Raw genomic sequence first — 15,242 nt, forward strand, 5'->3', positions numbered from 1 at the left:
GTTTCTGGATAGTTTTTTCATTGATGATAGCGACTTGCTACCAAAGTCCTTAAAAGAACTGATGTTGAAGGAAGCACCCTCTCTAGAATGTCCTAGAACCAAATGAGCAATGAATTTCCATCTACCCTGCTCCATGATTGGCTGTGTCTTATCTTGTGAGTATAAGAAGAAATAAACTTGTTAGAGGCCCTTTTTAAATTGGCCTTAACATATATAAAAGCCATTTCAGGCTTTGGGAATATGAAAGACGGGGAAACGTTTGGAGCAGAACCTTCTTATCTATGAGGAATGGTAATGAATGGAGTCAAAAAAAGAACTTAGAGTACCCAAGTTGGAAGACTAAAAATGGCAATTCAGCTTCCTCTCAGAAACGGGCCTTGCATTGTATCACGGGGACAATGGAAGGAGAAGCCAGAAGTCATAGTTTATTTTGAGAATGTTGTAAAGCATTTGTCCCCCATTAGACGATTGTGTTGTACAGCATTGGGGATGTCCGAGAACTATAGTTGTGCTCTGACCTCCCCTTCTACTATCGTATACCATCAGCCCTCAGGGAACACAGTCCTTCCTGGCTGTTGCCATATATATATGTTCTTATTCCAATCTGATCCTCTCTCATCCCTAAAATAATCAGCATGAACAGAATGAAGCAGATGGCACAAGCCTTCTTTGGCATACTGGCAGATCTGTATCACTCAGTCAGTATTTTTAGAATCAAGAGGATTGAAAATTATGTCCTGAGATGTTTTGGGGGAAGACTTACTATCTTTCTAGGGTGACAGGTGTTGAAATATTACCGTATTTAAGACTCAAATGCAAACTGCATGTCAAGTCACGGAACAGACTGATTATCATCAGGACCATCGCTTTGTCAGTTCTCTGTTAGGATTGTTGGTGGTTTGCCAGATAATAGAACGTTAATCACAAGTCTGTTTTAAGGATGTGGCCAGAAAGCGCATCAGGTTTCAACCAAAGATTGGAATCAGCAGCAGCCAGCCAGCACTGGTCAAGTACGTGGTGATGGGAGATGTTGTATTATCCACACGGTTTATTTTTTAAAAATAGCTGAGCTTTGATCTTTGGCCACAGTGAATTTATAGTCTGTTGGGAAAGACTTTTTATAGAAGTTTGTGATTATATCATGAAAACCATGCAAATATTTATATTTGAAGGTCCATGTTAATGAAATCTACAGTTACAGTAAATGAAATATTATAACTATTTGTAAGTTTGAATTCATCATTAAAAAAGACTTCCTGAAGAAATTAAAGAATGTTCACTATCATATAATTAATTCAGTTCCGTATTTGAGGACCAATTTTGCACTTAGTGTTGGGCTAGGTATATTTAACACAGATCTAAAACTCAAAAAGTCTTTTTGGGAAAAGACAGTTATGAAGGAAGTTAAATAAGTATAAAAATGTTTAAGTGACTTAACTTTTTGTTATTGTTCTTTGGGAGAAAGTTTTATGGGGAACAGAGAGTTAGAGGAACTGTGCCTCACAGTTAAGTAAAATAAGGCCACATTTGAAACTGTGGTTATAGACCCCACCATCTTTGAAGGCCCAAAAGAGATAAAGGTAATGCTGTCTATGGCCGTTGCACTTCTGAATCCGAGGAAGTAGCTGGAGAAAACTATTAATGCTAAAGGGCAGGTACCTTTTAAAAAAAATTGAATAAATCTTATTTTTCCTTTGCTTGACATGTTGGTAATCAAAGTTGAAATCTGTTGAGAAACAAAGAATGCAGGCTAATTTTTACTTGCACCTTCACGTGTCCTTTCTGTGTGTGTAGGTATGTGTATTACTCAGACTGCCGGTTCCTCCCGGTGTGAACATGGATGGTGAATTATCCGTGGGAGAGAACGCGCCTTTTTTCCTTTGCATCCATAGCTGAGTGGTTAGAACCATGCGCCGGCTGGTTTTTACTTTTAATCCTCGTGTTTCATAAATACCATATATTTGTACAGTGTGTTTTTAGGTTACAATGTGCTTTCGGATCCGTCTTGTTTCAGTTGGTTGTTTCCAGTAGCCAGTGCGTCGGGTGGATATCACAAATGAGGAAACAAACTCAGGATCTAGCGAACAAGTGGGAAAGCTGGAATTTGAACTGGGGAATCTTTCCACTGTATTCATAGAACAAGTGACTGGATCTGCATAAATCTCTCCCATGCTTTAGGGAAACACCTGAGGGTGAATCAGCAGCACAGCTGTATCTGGAGGAAAGCTCTGCCTTGCCTTCATCTCTTCTGACAATGAGACTAAGAGCCTGCCTGTGCTGTCCGGTACAGTAGCCATCAGCCACATGTGGCTACTTAAGTAAAAATTTCAGTTTCTCAGCATCACATTTTGAGTAGTTCAGCAGCTGTTGTATATGTGACATTTCCAACATCACAGAAAGTTCATTGGACATACTAGTTATCTTTCATTAAGTAAGAGTTGAGGAGAATGAATTTACTGAGAAGTTGAAAAATGCATATATGCAGGGGATTGGTGTAGGTGGAGAAATATAAAATCCTCACCCCCAAACCAGCTCCTTCTCCTGAGTCACTAGTGCTACTTTGAGTTCAGCTAAAGAGAAAAAGGAAAAGATGAATTTATGTGTACATTTTAATCTTTTTTTGACAGACCTGGGAAGAGCAATTTCAAATGAATGAGTATATTTAAGGATGATGATAAATGCTATGCCTTTTATAGCTGGGCCAGTATTAGCCAGACTTAGGCTGGAGAAGTAGGACACATCATGAGACCTGGCAGCAAAATCTTGGCCACACAGGATAGAATTCCTGGAAGGAATTATTTTGTTTGTGGCCAGGGTTATTGGGGATGCCTCAAAGCGGGGCCTCGGGCATGAACTGGATTACTGTGAGGGAATAAAGAGCTGGGAGAGGAATTTGGACAGAGCCAGGACAGGGGTTCAGTTTAAGTCACCACACTTAGTCACAGAAGAACAAGGTATGTGTAAGCTGCCACCAGAAAGGAGGCTTGGTGCCAGGACACTGGCTGAGAATGCCTGTGTGCCTGGCTTTGGATCAGTGCTGAAGCTTCAGGTCAAAGTGTGCGCACAGTTCTGAAGTTTCTGAGCAGGTGGGGCAGGATGGAGAGGGGTGTCTGCCTGGTGCCGGCTCCTTGTGAACTCTGACCAGACACTATAAACATCTGAGCTAGTTGATGAGGAACACAAGAAGTTCACTGCCAAGTTTGCCCATTAGAAAAGGAATGTATGTTTGCCTGTGTACATGTGCTATGTACTGATATTTAAAGATGTTTGAAGGACTATAATAAAAATCCATGTAGCCAGATTCTAGCTTTCTGATCTGAAAGTAACTGAAAAAGTAAGTAAAAGTGAACTTTTCACAATAAAGAGCAGCTCTAAAGACTTGGCGATAAAGGAGTGACTGCAGGAAACAGACTCCTTGAAGACCTGCTGTGATCAGTCAGTTTCCGAGCGTGTGCTGCCCACTTGACAGAGTAGAGAAAGGGTTGGCCTGTATACGGAGGCTCCTCCAGTGTTTCTCTAATTGGCACTTGAAAGTTAGTGTCCACCCGCCTGAGAATTACTCTCTAGAACAGCACAGGGTTCTGGGTAGCCAGGGTTTGACTCTTGTTGATGATGCTGCTTCAGACTCTTAAGGCTTCTCAAATGATGGTCTATTGGTAGGAAAAGAGCCTGGTTTTGGAGGGTTGTTTAAGAGGGTGGTAATAATTTGGGTTTGAGACAGTTGGGATTGAAGAGATGGCAGGCCCACCCTCTAGACCTGGCCTACCAACAGACGATTGTTTGGATTTGGCCTTCCAGGGTGGGGCCGGGGAATGAGGAAATGTCCCCATAAACAAAAGAGGAAGAGATTAGTAAAACAGTTTACTGGAGGATGGTGCCTACACATTTAAAAGCCAAGCCATCAGCTCTGTTGCCAGGGGAATATTTTGTCTCCCCTGTAAAGGCATATCACTGAACAAAATTAGCTTTCTTCACATTTCGTTTACATCATAAAGTTGAGTTCTTCTACATGATAACCTTACAAGCAAATTAACTTAGATGTATACAAATTATTTCATCTCATCCACTGGAAGTTTAAACAGGTGTGATAAACAATGTATGTTACCCGAACAGTGAGTAAGGAGGAATAGCCCATGGTTAGAATAAGCAGCCATGATTTTTGTTTCTGTACCAGTAAAACAAACACCCCAGGGGGTTGTTTGTTTGTTTTTTAAATTGCTCAGCTGAGTCTCACACTGACCTGAGGTCCTGATTTGAAGTAGAGAATTCCAAGTCTGTGGAAATAGTTGTCTGTATCATAAAGTAAGGCATCCTTCATCCACCACCAGAACACTGCCCGACTCCTTGCCGTTCAGGAGCACAGGCAGGTGGATTTGCTTACAGAAGCACTTCTTTAAGCACACGGGAAGGCTAGAGAATTGTGCTGCATTAGAGCCATTTAGAGGAACACGTTGATTCTGGGTAGTTGACTCTGAACTGGTGGGGGAGGAACAGCGTTGTTTTCAAATGGCTAATGCAAGGAAACGGTTTCTCTTCTCTCCACAGACAGTCTGGTGATCCAGGACATGCCCCAGCTCTAGTGATGCAGATTACCTTTCTGCTCCTGAAATCTCATCTGTGCCTCAGACTTTGTCCTCCCAGCCTGAGACTGCACATAAACTAGGATGTGGGACAGCAGGAAGCAAAGCTAGTGGTACTTGAGAGGCCCATGTCTGGGTAGAACCGGGCCAGGACCACAGCATTGCCTCTTCCCTGGTCTGGAGTTCAGCTGTGGTGGCTCTGCAGATGTGCGCAGCACCATCCTTCCATTTGTGCTTAAATGGCACAGCATTTGGTCAGTGCATCTGAAAAGGAAGGTTCTTGAGAAGCAAAGCCCATGGCTACCTACCCCTGCCAATTATGTGGCAAAATGTTCCTCACCCTGGAGAAGTTCACTATCCACAGTTATTCCCACTCCAGGGAGCGACCTTACAAGTGCTTGCAGCCAGACTGTGGCAAAGCCTTCATTTCCAGATATAAATTAATGAGGTGAGAGGCTTTAGAAAAGGTATGTACTTTTACATATGCCTTCAAGTGGCTTTGCTGGTCTTCAGACCAAACACGGCAAGGGAAGAGGGACGCAGAATGTGGGTGCATTTTAGCCTTTAAAGCTACACATCCGGTAGTTTATATGACAGTTTTGCTGTGCTGTGTCAGTTCATTCTTTCAGCAGATATTTTCTGTGCTTCTGCAATATGCCAGGTCTAAGAACAGAAAGACGAAAAGACCCATGGCTGGGGAGATAGTCATGCAAACACAATTAAAGTGCAATCCGAGTGCTTTGGCAGAGCTGTGCAGGTAGAGGAAGTTGTTCTCCCCTGCTTGATGAGATCCAGGAAGGCTTCTCAGAAAGGTGCAATCTTAAGCTGTGACTTGAAGAATGAAGAGGTGGACAGCAAGGAGGTCCTGGGAGAGCCCTAAGCCCTGGCCTTAAAGACATGTGTACAGAGGGTAGCGTTGGAAGAGGAACAGGTGAAGCTCAAAATGTAGACAAGAAGGAAGTAGCTCCCAGCAGGCCTTATCCAGCGTCGCGGAGGGTTGGTTTTATTCTAGTGGGTCTGAGTAGTGAAGAACGTGATTTGATTAGGACGTTAGAAAGATGGCTCTCGTTATTTGGAGAAGAGAGAATAGGCAGGCAGACTGATTTGAATTGTGCTGTGAAATCCAGGCATGGAGTATGGAGAGCTTGCTCAGGGCCTGACAGAGTGGAGAGGAGTAGACATCTCCAGGTGTGAGCTTTGGAGCAGTTTCTTGACTTAGGTCTAAAGCCAGCCCAACAAATGGAATTCTGTTGGGTGTACAAATGTGGAGTATGTGCATTTAATCACCTTTTCAGAGGCATCCATGATATAACAAAGGATAAAAACCACTGGTTTAGAAGATGAGTCCTTTAAAAAAAAAGTAGTACATTTAAATCCAAATTATTTCTTGAGTGCCTGTTAGGTACTTCTGGGAGGGAAGTGGATATATTAGATGTAGCTTCTGCCTGCAAATGATTTTTATATTGTGGAAGAGACAAAATATACAGAATGGACTGAAGTTGCACAGTGGTCTGGTTGACAGCGAATGCCATGTGTGCCGTGTGTGCCATGTGTGTGGTGCCCTCAGCTACACACGCAGAACTCCCACTGATCACTCTTCTTTTGATACCTGGTTAAGGGAGATTTTATTTCCCTCTAATTTTCATGGAACAAACTTTAAAACTTCAACTTTTAGACTACACATGTAAATACATAGGTGATCATCAAAATTTTTAGCGAGAGAGGATTTCCATCTGTGTAGTGCTCCATGGACCACATCATCATTAAACCTTGGAGTGCCCCTGGGGCCAGGCACTTGAAAGAGTTAAAAATATACATAAATTATGTTCCTGGCCTTTAACAATGGCACTGTTATAGGTCATGTAATAAGCCAAATTTTAAAATAAACCAATAAATGCTGAGGCATTTTAAAATTCAGATGTGTTCTGTACATAGGCCAATTTCTAGTTGCCATAAATACAAGCATTGAGTGCCTACTGTGTGCACTAATTTCATTGCAAAGGCTTCCTGTTTTGCAATAAGCTTCTCGTGTGTACACAGTTAGGATCCTTACTCGAGCACTGAAAGCAGTGTTTGCTGTAGTGAAGCCACAATGAGGATATTATAACGATGGCTAAAGACCAAAATACATATAGGAGATAAATAGTTGGAGAAGACAGGGGAGCTAACAGATTATTGGAATGACAGGAATTAGGTGGAATGACTGTGGTAAACCGCACCGAAGATGACGTCTTAAGCAATATTTAGGAGGTGGTAGTTCTGAACGAGGGAAACAGCTCGTTCAGTTAAGAGTGTGAAATGAGGCAAAAAAGGGAAGCAGTGTGCTTTGTGCAAGAACCGCCCTCCCTGCCACAGCCACCGTCGTTTCTTGCCCTTCTGGCCTGAAGCAGTGATCTAATAAAGGAATAGAAGAGTGGTGAGGTGGCAGGATGCTTTAGGGTTTGCCTTTTTTTTTTTTTTAAAGGGCAGCATTCCATGCCATTTCTCTCAGTTGCAACATACGCTCCATCTTATAAGCAGAGGTTGAGGGAGAAAATAACCGACTTGCTTAACTAGAAAAGAGAACATGGGTCCCAGTACAGCAAACAATGAAAGCAGTTAGGTGAAGACAGCAAAGGGCAAGAAAAGATGACCTGGCAGATTGAAGCCCCTGCTTAGAAGTCTTAATGTGACCCTTGAAGAACTTAAGATCGTTGACATGATCCAGGTGACACCCAAAGGTGGTGGTATTTACTGCTGACAGTAGGACAGACTGAAACTGATGGTTTCATGGGTTGTGAGCTTAAATGAGAGGGAATGAAACAAGTTGTTGAAATAATTTCAGCTGTAAGATGATTGTCCTGGGTTGGGACTGTTGGATGAGTAAGTAAGGGGTACATTAAAAGGGGAAGATTGGATGACAGGCAAAGGAAAGAGTCACAAAAAATTCAGAGGTGTGGGCGCTGGTGAAATGTGAAAGTATTATTGCTCAGGTACTAGCGGCGTGAACCTGTGCCTTTCTCATAGGTGGTACAGGAGTAGGACAGGAAAGGAGGTAGGAGATCCCAGGTCTAGAGTTGTTAACTTGGCATTGATCTACCCCTGGGTGGTAAATGAAATCTAATAAGATAATCTCCACAAAGAAAAACGTGGAGAGAGGCAAGTATAGAAGATCCAGGACAGAGCTTTGGGATCCTATTTACTAGTATTGGACCAAATAGAAAGAAAATTGTTTGAGTGCCAAGCGTGTAAACTAGTCCTCCCTCACATCTACTCCTGAAGAAGTATCTGTGGATATCTTGTATAAGAACATGGTTATCTGCCTTCTAAGAGACTAAAAAAACGCCTTCTGCAACCTGCTAATGTATCTTAGTACAGCTGGAGCTTGCCAACACCCGCATCCTTTCAGATCTCACAGATACCGAGTGCAGTGACTCCTCCCGTAGCGTTGTTTATACCTGTCTGCAGAACCCACCACGTCATCTGTATCCCTTTGCATGCTGAGCTCTGGTGTCCTGGAAGGCCGGGGTGGAACTTAACTTTTCTTTCTATCCCTTGCACATAGCAGGTGGTTTTTCTAAGGGAGGGAGGAAGGAGAGGTTTTGCATTTTTTTATATTTAAAAAGAATGACAGATCGGCTTTATGTGTTTGAACTGGCACCCAGTCTTCCTCCTAGTAGGGGTCAGCACTGTTCTCTAAACAGTGTCTGCTGTCGACCCTTACCCATCCTTCTGCTAGAAAAGGATCAGGCATAGACAATACAGGATATGAGGGGCAAAAGGTAGTATTAGTACACTTTTGACTAAACACAATCTTGAAAGGAATTCTATCTTTTCTGTAGAACGAGTTATTTGAAATTCTTTTGTATCCAAAGTTAACAAGCTCAATTGCATTGAAATTGTCAGTAGGATAAGCTTTTGCTCCTAAAGACAAAACATCTAAAAGAGTTAACTATCAGAAGGGACACGAAGCAACCTACATTGTATACGCAAGCCACAAGTTATAATTAAGAGTGCTGTTTTGTAAGAAATACTAACACATAGGACTTGGTGTTCTATATGATAGTTCATTATTAAAATGAAACTTTTGAAAGTTTTAAAGGATGACAAACTCAGGGTTCTATAACAGTGAGTTTTTCAAAACCAACAGAGTTTAGATTTTAGGAATTTAGCAGAACTGTAATAGAAATGGAATTGTGATAGTTTTCCAAAGCCAGTTTGTGCTTTACAAATATAAAATAGCTATTTTGAAATTCCAGATTGACGGATGTCTATAGCTAGTCCCTAAAGTTCAGTTAAAGAAAAACTTGTAACTGCTGCTAGGAGTAGCAGCTTAGTCCTTCTAGAAAAAGTCCTTCGGAATTTTGCCAATGAAATTACCAGTGACCTTCAGGAAGTGGGTTGAAGAGATCTAAGAGGGCTCTTAACGAAATAGAGACAGAGGCTGCACACATCTGAGATGCTAGCTGATTGGGAAGTATTAAGTGGAGGAAACCAAGATACCGGCGTAAAAAGCTCATGGGAGGCACCAGGCTGAGGTTCAGAGCACAGGTGGTAGGGGTGGCATTCGGGGTCCAATTAGATGCTCTCTCTGAGGTTAAGGATAGACTTCTTAGTGTTATGTCTATGGCCTGAATTTTTCGTCTCAGTAAAGAGAAAGCAGGAAATGCATTAGAAACAATAACCTAAAATGGTTCGTTATGGGGTTCAGTGCAGGAGGCAAAATCACTTTTGGAAATTAAGTAATTCTCAAACTATAGAATACCCATTTAACCCCTTCTTGAAAAATATTTTTTATGATCATATATTTTTAAATGCTTATATACATCTAGGAATCTTTGTACACATTAGGAAAATATGTTCTCAAAGTACATTTTTTTCTTTACAGGTGTGAAAATTGCATTATGTCTTTAGTAGCACCTGTGTGTTTTTTATTACAAAGTTTTGTATATTTGTAGAATCTGGAAAACATAGGAAAGTATATTAAAACTGAAAGTGGTTTCTTATGCCACCACCTAGAGAAAACTATAACATTTTAATATCATTTCTATATTTTCTTTGGCTTGTAAAAAACTGAGTCTGTTGTGACATGTTCCCTTCTGCTCTTAGGCACATGGCGACCCATTCGCCCCAGAAGTCTCACCAGTGTGCTCACTGTGAGAAGACGTTCAACCGGAAAGACCACCTGAAAAACCACCTCCAAACTCACGACCCCAACAAAATGGCCTTTGGGTGTGAGGAGTGTGGGAAGAAGTACAACACCATGCTGGGCTACAAGAGGCACCTGGCCCTCCATGCGGCCAGCAGTGGCGACCTCACCTGCGGGGTCTGTGCCCTAGAGCTGGGGAGCACAGAGGTGCTGCTGGATCACCTCAAAGCCCACGCAGAAGAAAAGCCCCACAGCGGAACCAAGGAAAAGAAGCACCAGTGCGACCACTGTGAAAGATGCTTCTACACCCGGAAAGACGTGCGACGCCACCTGGTGGTCCACACAGGCTGCAAGGACTTCCTGTGCCAGTTTTGTGCCCAGAGATTTGGGCGCAAAGACCACCTCACGCGACACACCAAGAAGACACACTCGCAGGAGCTGATGAAAGAGAGTCTGCAGGCCGGAGACCTTCTGAGCACCTTCCACACTATGGCCCCACAGTTTCAGCTGAAGGCTGCCACACTGTCTCCTTTCCCTCTAGGAGCTCCTGCACAGAATGGGCTTGCAAGTAGCTTGCCACCTGAGGTACACAGCCACATCCACATCCACAATCCCTCAGAGCAAACCTGTCAGCCTGTACAGCCGCTGCCAGAGCCGCTGATCCCCCTCCACCCGGTAGTGTCTCCTAGCTCTCCCCCTCAGCCCCTCCAGAATCACAAGTACAACACCAGTTCTACCTCATACTCCCCACTGGCAAGCCTGCCCCTCAAAGCAGATACTAAAGGGTTTTGCAATATCAATTTGCTTGAGGACTTGCCTCTGCAAGAGCCTCAGTCACCTCACAAGCTCAACCCAGGTTTTGATCTGGCTAAGGGAAGTGCTGGTAAAGTAAACCTGCCCAAGGAGCTACCTGCAGATGCTGTGAACCTAACAATACCTGCCTCTCTGGACATTTCACCTCTGTTGGGCTTCTGGCAGCTGCCCCCTCCTGCTACCCAAAATGCCTTTGGGAATAGCGCCCTCGCCCTTGGGCCTGGGGAATCTCTGCCCCATAGGCTAAGCTGTCTGGGGCAGCAGCAGCAAGATCCCTCACTAGCCATGAGCACTATGAGCCTGGGTCAGCTCCCTCTCCCTCCCATCCCCCATGTGTTCCCAGCTGGCACTAGTTCTGCCATCCTGCCTCATTTCCATCATGCATTCAGATGACTGGTTTTATAAAGCATACTTTTCTTACTTATTCTGGAAGATGTCCTAAGAAGCATTTTAAACGTCAGTTACAAGGGAAGATTTGGAAAGCAGGACTGAGAATATGGCTTATTCAGTGATGACTGGCTTGAGATAAGAGAGTTCTCGAACTGCATGTATCGTGCCAATCTGTCCTGAGTGTTCATGCTTTGTACCAAATTTAATAAGCAAGTATTCTTTAATGGAACTGCAACTGTTGTCATTACCGACATCCAGACGAGGGCTGCTATATGAGGTGTTTGTCAAATTGAGTTTAATTGTAAGCCATGATCATAATCATGTTAACTAAATAACTTTATGTGGCACTGCCTAGTAAGGGAACTATGGAAAGGTTTGGATTTCTCCAAAGTGGGAGAATTTTTTTAAATAAGAAAAATAACCTTTATATTGCATATTATAACTAGGCTGTGTATTTCTTTTCAGGGATTTTTCTACCTTCAGGGTTGGATGTAGTTTAGTTACTATTGCCATAGCCAACCTGTAGTTTTACAGAAACAATTGCTTGTGGAATAATAGAAGTCTCCATTTTAAACAAGCATTTTAAATGTAGTTTGAATATTTTCCACAAGATGCTACAATGTGAGTTATCACTTCATTTATCTTAAAGACTAAACTGGTTGTCAGTTACATCTGACAGAAAAAAAAAAAAAAAATCACTGTGTAACCAGGTTAAGTGGTAAAGTAATCCAGGTGTCAGTCAAAAACATTTTGCTGACTTTAATATTGATTATATTTTTAACAGGAATTTAAGAAAATATTACTGGAATTAAAAAAAATATATATATATATTAAACAAGAATTTTCTTTGCTCTGTCTGGCTTAAGATAGTACTCTGCTTAAGTATTATTTTTAATCACCAATAAGTAATTGCATTTTAAATTCATTTAAGTCAATATTAGTTTTATTAAAAAATAACACTTTGCAATGTAACTATAATGTATCTCTTGAATTTGATATCTAATGAGTTAAAAATATGAAACTTAACCTTTTTTTAAAGCTCTTTTGTCTTTCGTGTTTAGAGGCTTTCTATATGAAGATATATCTTACATATAATAAACTCTACAAATCCTGACTATGGCTTGATTAATTTTTATATACAGTTACATCGCGTAACCATCCAGATCAAAATGTAAAACATTTCCAGCTCCCTAGCCTGCTCCCTCATGCCCCCTCCTGGCCATTACTTCCCCCACAGAAACTACTATTCCTGACCTCTATTCAGTATCTACTAGAAACCAACTTTTTTTTTGCATAAAATTATGATTTAAGATAGAAGCTTATATCCTTCAGTTAAATTCAAAGCACTAAGAACTTATTTCTAAAAATTGCTGTATAATATTCTGAAACTCTCTATAGTAATTTATTTCTGATGTATATAGGTCAGAATAGTAACTACTAAGGTTTAGTCTACCCTGGGCTAGTTTTACAATGGCATTCACCATTAATATCTAGCACAAATTAGAAATTTACTTATTCCTTATTGGGATTTCTTCGGGAAGTATTTTGCCCCCCTCCCCCAAATCTGACAAGTCTATTTTTGTTTTACCTCTCAATAGGGTGGTGGGAGGTAGAGAAAGGGAAGCCTTGAGTTCATCTGTCCATCAAAGAAGCCTGCTAGCCAAATGTGAACAACCGTTGCTCACAGCCCTTACCAGTGATGATGATAGTAAAGGGCCGGAGGCATTTCAGACAAGCTACCTGGGACTGGGCTGTCACATGTGGAACTGACATGGTAGATGCTTAAACTACAGTTTAACCTGAGGGTAGGAAATAAGACAAAGGGACATAGGTTACCTCATCACTAGGAACCCAAAGCTCTGGGATCTCTAAATGAATTCCCATATCTCCTCTCACCTCTCCAAGGGAAGGCAGTCTTCCCAGAGCAAGAGCAAAGAGGCAGGAGAGAGTAATGGCTCACCCCAGTTAATAAAGCCTCACGAGATTGTTATGGAAGCTTACGCAAATCCTTTTACATGGCCTAGTAGTTTTCATTCATTTCCAGGACACGTACCTGATTTACCTGAGCATAAAACATAGCATTTGATCCCCAAAGTACAGATCAGAAGCGTTTCAGATGTTGTGTTTGCCACACTACAAGTAGGAGTAGCTTGGGGTTCTCCTACTTAGGAAAAAATGGATTTTAATGAATTCCTAATTATAATTCTCTGAGTTTAAGAAAAAATAAAAATTATTAGATTAAAAAGCATAAGTTAAATATAAATGATCCTACAAAAAGAGCTTATAAACCCTTAGGGTAACAAAAAAATAGTAGAGCTAGCACCTCCCATTGGAGCTATATAAACCAATGGTGAGATGAACAGTTCACTTCTGATTTGGCCATGATCAATAAATAATGTGGGGCCACGTAGAGCATCCTTTCTACAGAGTGGGAAGGTTACTGTAACCTGTAGCCTCCACTGCAGTGTTTTTCTCCAAAGACCAACTGTGCACTGGTGTATATGAGACAATTCTACATGGTATACAGATGGACATTTAAAATAGGAGTCATTACTATTGATAGTTTAATGCTTTTTAGGAGCAAATAGCAAAGTTGGGATTTCATGGCCAGTATGTAGAATGAAGCTAAGTAAAAAATGATTTTCTTATTAAGTAAATAATGTTAGCATTCCAAAGACTTTCTCTAAAAATTTCTAATATCAAAGCAACATTTTCTTGAAAAGCCTATTAAATGTCCAATTAGAAAAATGCTTCAAGTGCATCTTTAAATCAAGCATTATCACACAGGTTAATGTGTCGTTTAACGATTTTGTTTTGAATATTTTGAAGGAAGTAAATAAGAAAATTTGAAGCTAGTTTTTACTTGTTACACATGATGTCTCAAGAGGAATCATAGTTGTGTAAACAGACATGTACCGAGGTGCAATACTGGGTGCGGAGCCATCCAGGCTGATGAGTTTCAGGGACCCAGTCTGAAAGCAGAAAGAAAAGGCATTTATTAGAGCATCATTATTTCCACACTGAGAATGTTAAATGGGCCTCTTTAAATTCTAGTTATTTTAAACAATTCACAATATCGAAAAAGTCTCCAACATCATACCAATCCTCTTCCACTCAATTGAAGGAACTTCCCTTTTTGGGGGGCAGTATGTTTGGAAAAAGGGGCCAGGTCAAAATAAAAAAAACATTCCCCTTTCCTGTTAAGAATCAACAAGTATCATTTTTGAACTATATTTTTAACAAATGAGTAAGTTTCAAGAGTATACATTTCACTATCATAACTAAGGATTTGCCCACATTTCTCTTTGGTTTGTCAGTTATGGATTCATTCCCTTTAAGGCTCATTAACTGTCTTGCACATTGGATGACCAGCAACACCTGGATTAGAGGTTAATTTTTTTTTTTTCTTACCTGGCCTCTAGGAGTTAATCTTTTTTAGAAGATTTAGTAAATCCTTGTCTGAGTTTTGCTCCAGAAGCAGGGTCCACTGCTAATCCTTTGCAGACATAAACAGATTTGTTATTATGTAAAAGCAAACAGCGAGAAAAAAAGAATGATTATGAAATCCTCACATTGGATTCAAAGTCTGTATCCCGTTTTGTTTTGTAGCTATAGACAAATACTCAAGTCTCCATCCTGGGCCAAAAAAATAAGGAAAACCAGGGACGGTCTCAGGAGCTTTCTCCCCCCTTTGCTTACCCATGGACAGGCCTTTTGACCACCACCTCAGGGGGCCACCGTTTATGCCCGCCGACTCCCAACACCTCTCCCCACAGCTGCCTCGGTTTTCACGTCTTCACAATTCTCTGCCCGCTCTTATGCTAGCATGGGTCTGATAAGCCTTATGGAAGCATGAGATGCCTCCCCTTTCAGGGATTATTTACACAGTGATGGCCTCGTTTCACAAATAGGGTTCTTTGTCTTTGTCTCCAGCAGCTCTGTTAAGTATAGAGAGGTAGGAGCATATAGAAATAGGCACACCATAGTCTATTTTGGACCACGTGGTGTGGGACAGAATTCTCAGAGAAACCATTTTTTTTTTTTTGTAAAAAGGAATAAGTCTCTTCTGTCTCAGAGGTCTCCAATGAGTGTTTTATGAAGGAGGAGTAACCAAACAACCCAGGGAAACTACGACTCAAACTATCAATGGACATAGGAATAGAAAGAGCTTTCGGTGCTCATTTTACCCAAAGATCCACAAATTTCATTTCTTCCAAAGGATAAAATGACCCTTCAATACTCACTATATTTGCTACACAATTAAGCTAGGTAAGGAAGGGATGCTAGTGCAGAGAAGCTGCTTATCTTGATCAAACCCGCTGGCTCCAGAA

The 15,242-nt window shown here is 41.3% G+C and overlaps 2 protein-coding genes across 28 annotated transcripts in view; one reads left to right on the forward strand and one right to left on the reverse strand.

Moving 5' to 3' along the window:
- The window catches only part of PLAGL1 (PLAG1 like zinc finger 1), a 61,648-nt gene extending 49,623 nt beyond the window's left edge, over window positions 1–12,025 (forward strand). For 17 of the 27 annotated variants that reach the window (XM_025049262.1, XM_025049254.1, XM_025049263.1 and 14 more), the window contains 2 exons: window positions 4,546–5,028; window positions 9,669–12,025. In XM_025049262.1, the coding sequence (XP_024905030.1) occupies window positions 4,877–5,028; window positions 9,669–10,914 (1,398 nt within the window). In that variant the 5' untranslated portion in view covers window positions 4,546–4,876 and the 3' untranslated portion in view covers window positions 10,915–12,025. Of the gene's footprint in view, window positions 1–4,545; window positions 5,048–9,668 lie in introns of those variants that run through there. The other 10 variants (XM_025049264.1, XM_025049267.1, XM_015592119.2 and 7 more) reach the window with 2 other exon arrangements.
- A 1,433-nt stretch (window positions 12,026–13,458) lies between these two features.
- The window catches only part of ZC2HC1B (zinc finger C2HC-type containing 1B), a 33,527-nt gene continuing 31,743 nt past the window's right edge, over window positions 13,459–15,242 (reverse strand). Inside the window, exons 8-9 of the mRNA XM_025049251.1 lie at window positions 14,323–14,407; window positions 13,459–13,883 (exon numbers count right to left, since the gene is read on the reverse strand). Coding sequence (XP_024905019.1) covers window positions 14,337–14,407 — 71 coding nt within the window. The 3' untranslated portion in view covers window positions 13,459–13,883; window positions 14,323–14,336. The remainder of the gene's footprint in view (window positions 13,884–14,322; window positions 14,408–15,242) is intronic.

This window comes from Pteropus alecto, unplaced genomic scaffold (genome assembly GCF_000325575.1).
Source record: "Pteropus alecto unplaced genomic scaffold, ASM32557v1 scaffold185, whole genome shotgun sequence".
NCBI lineage: Eukaryota > Metazoa > Chordata > Mammalia > Chiroptera > Pteropodidae > Pteropus > Pteropus alecto.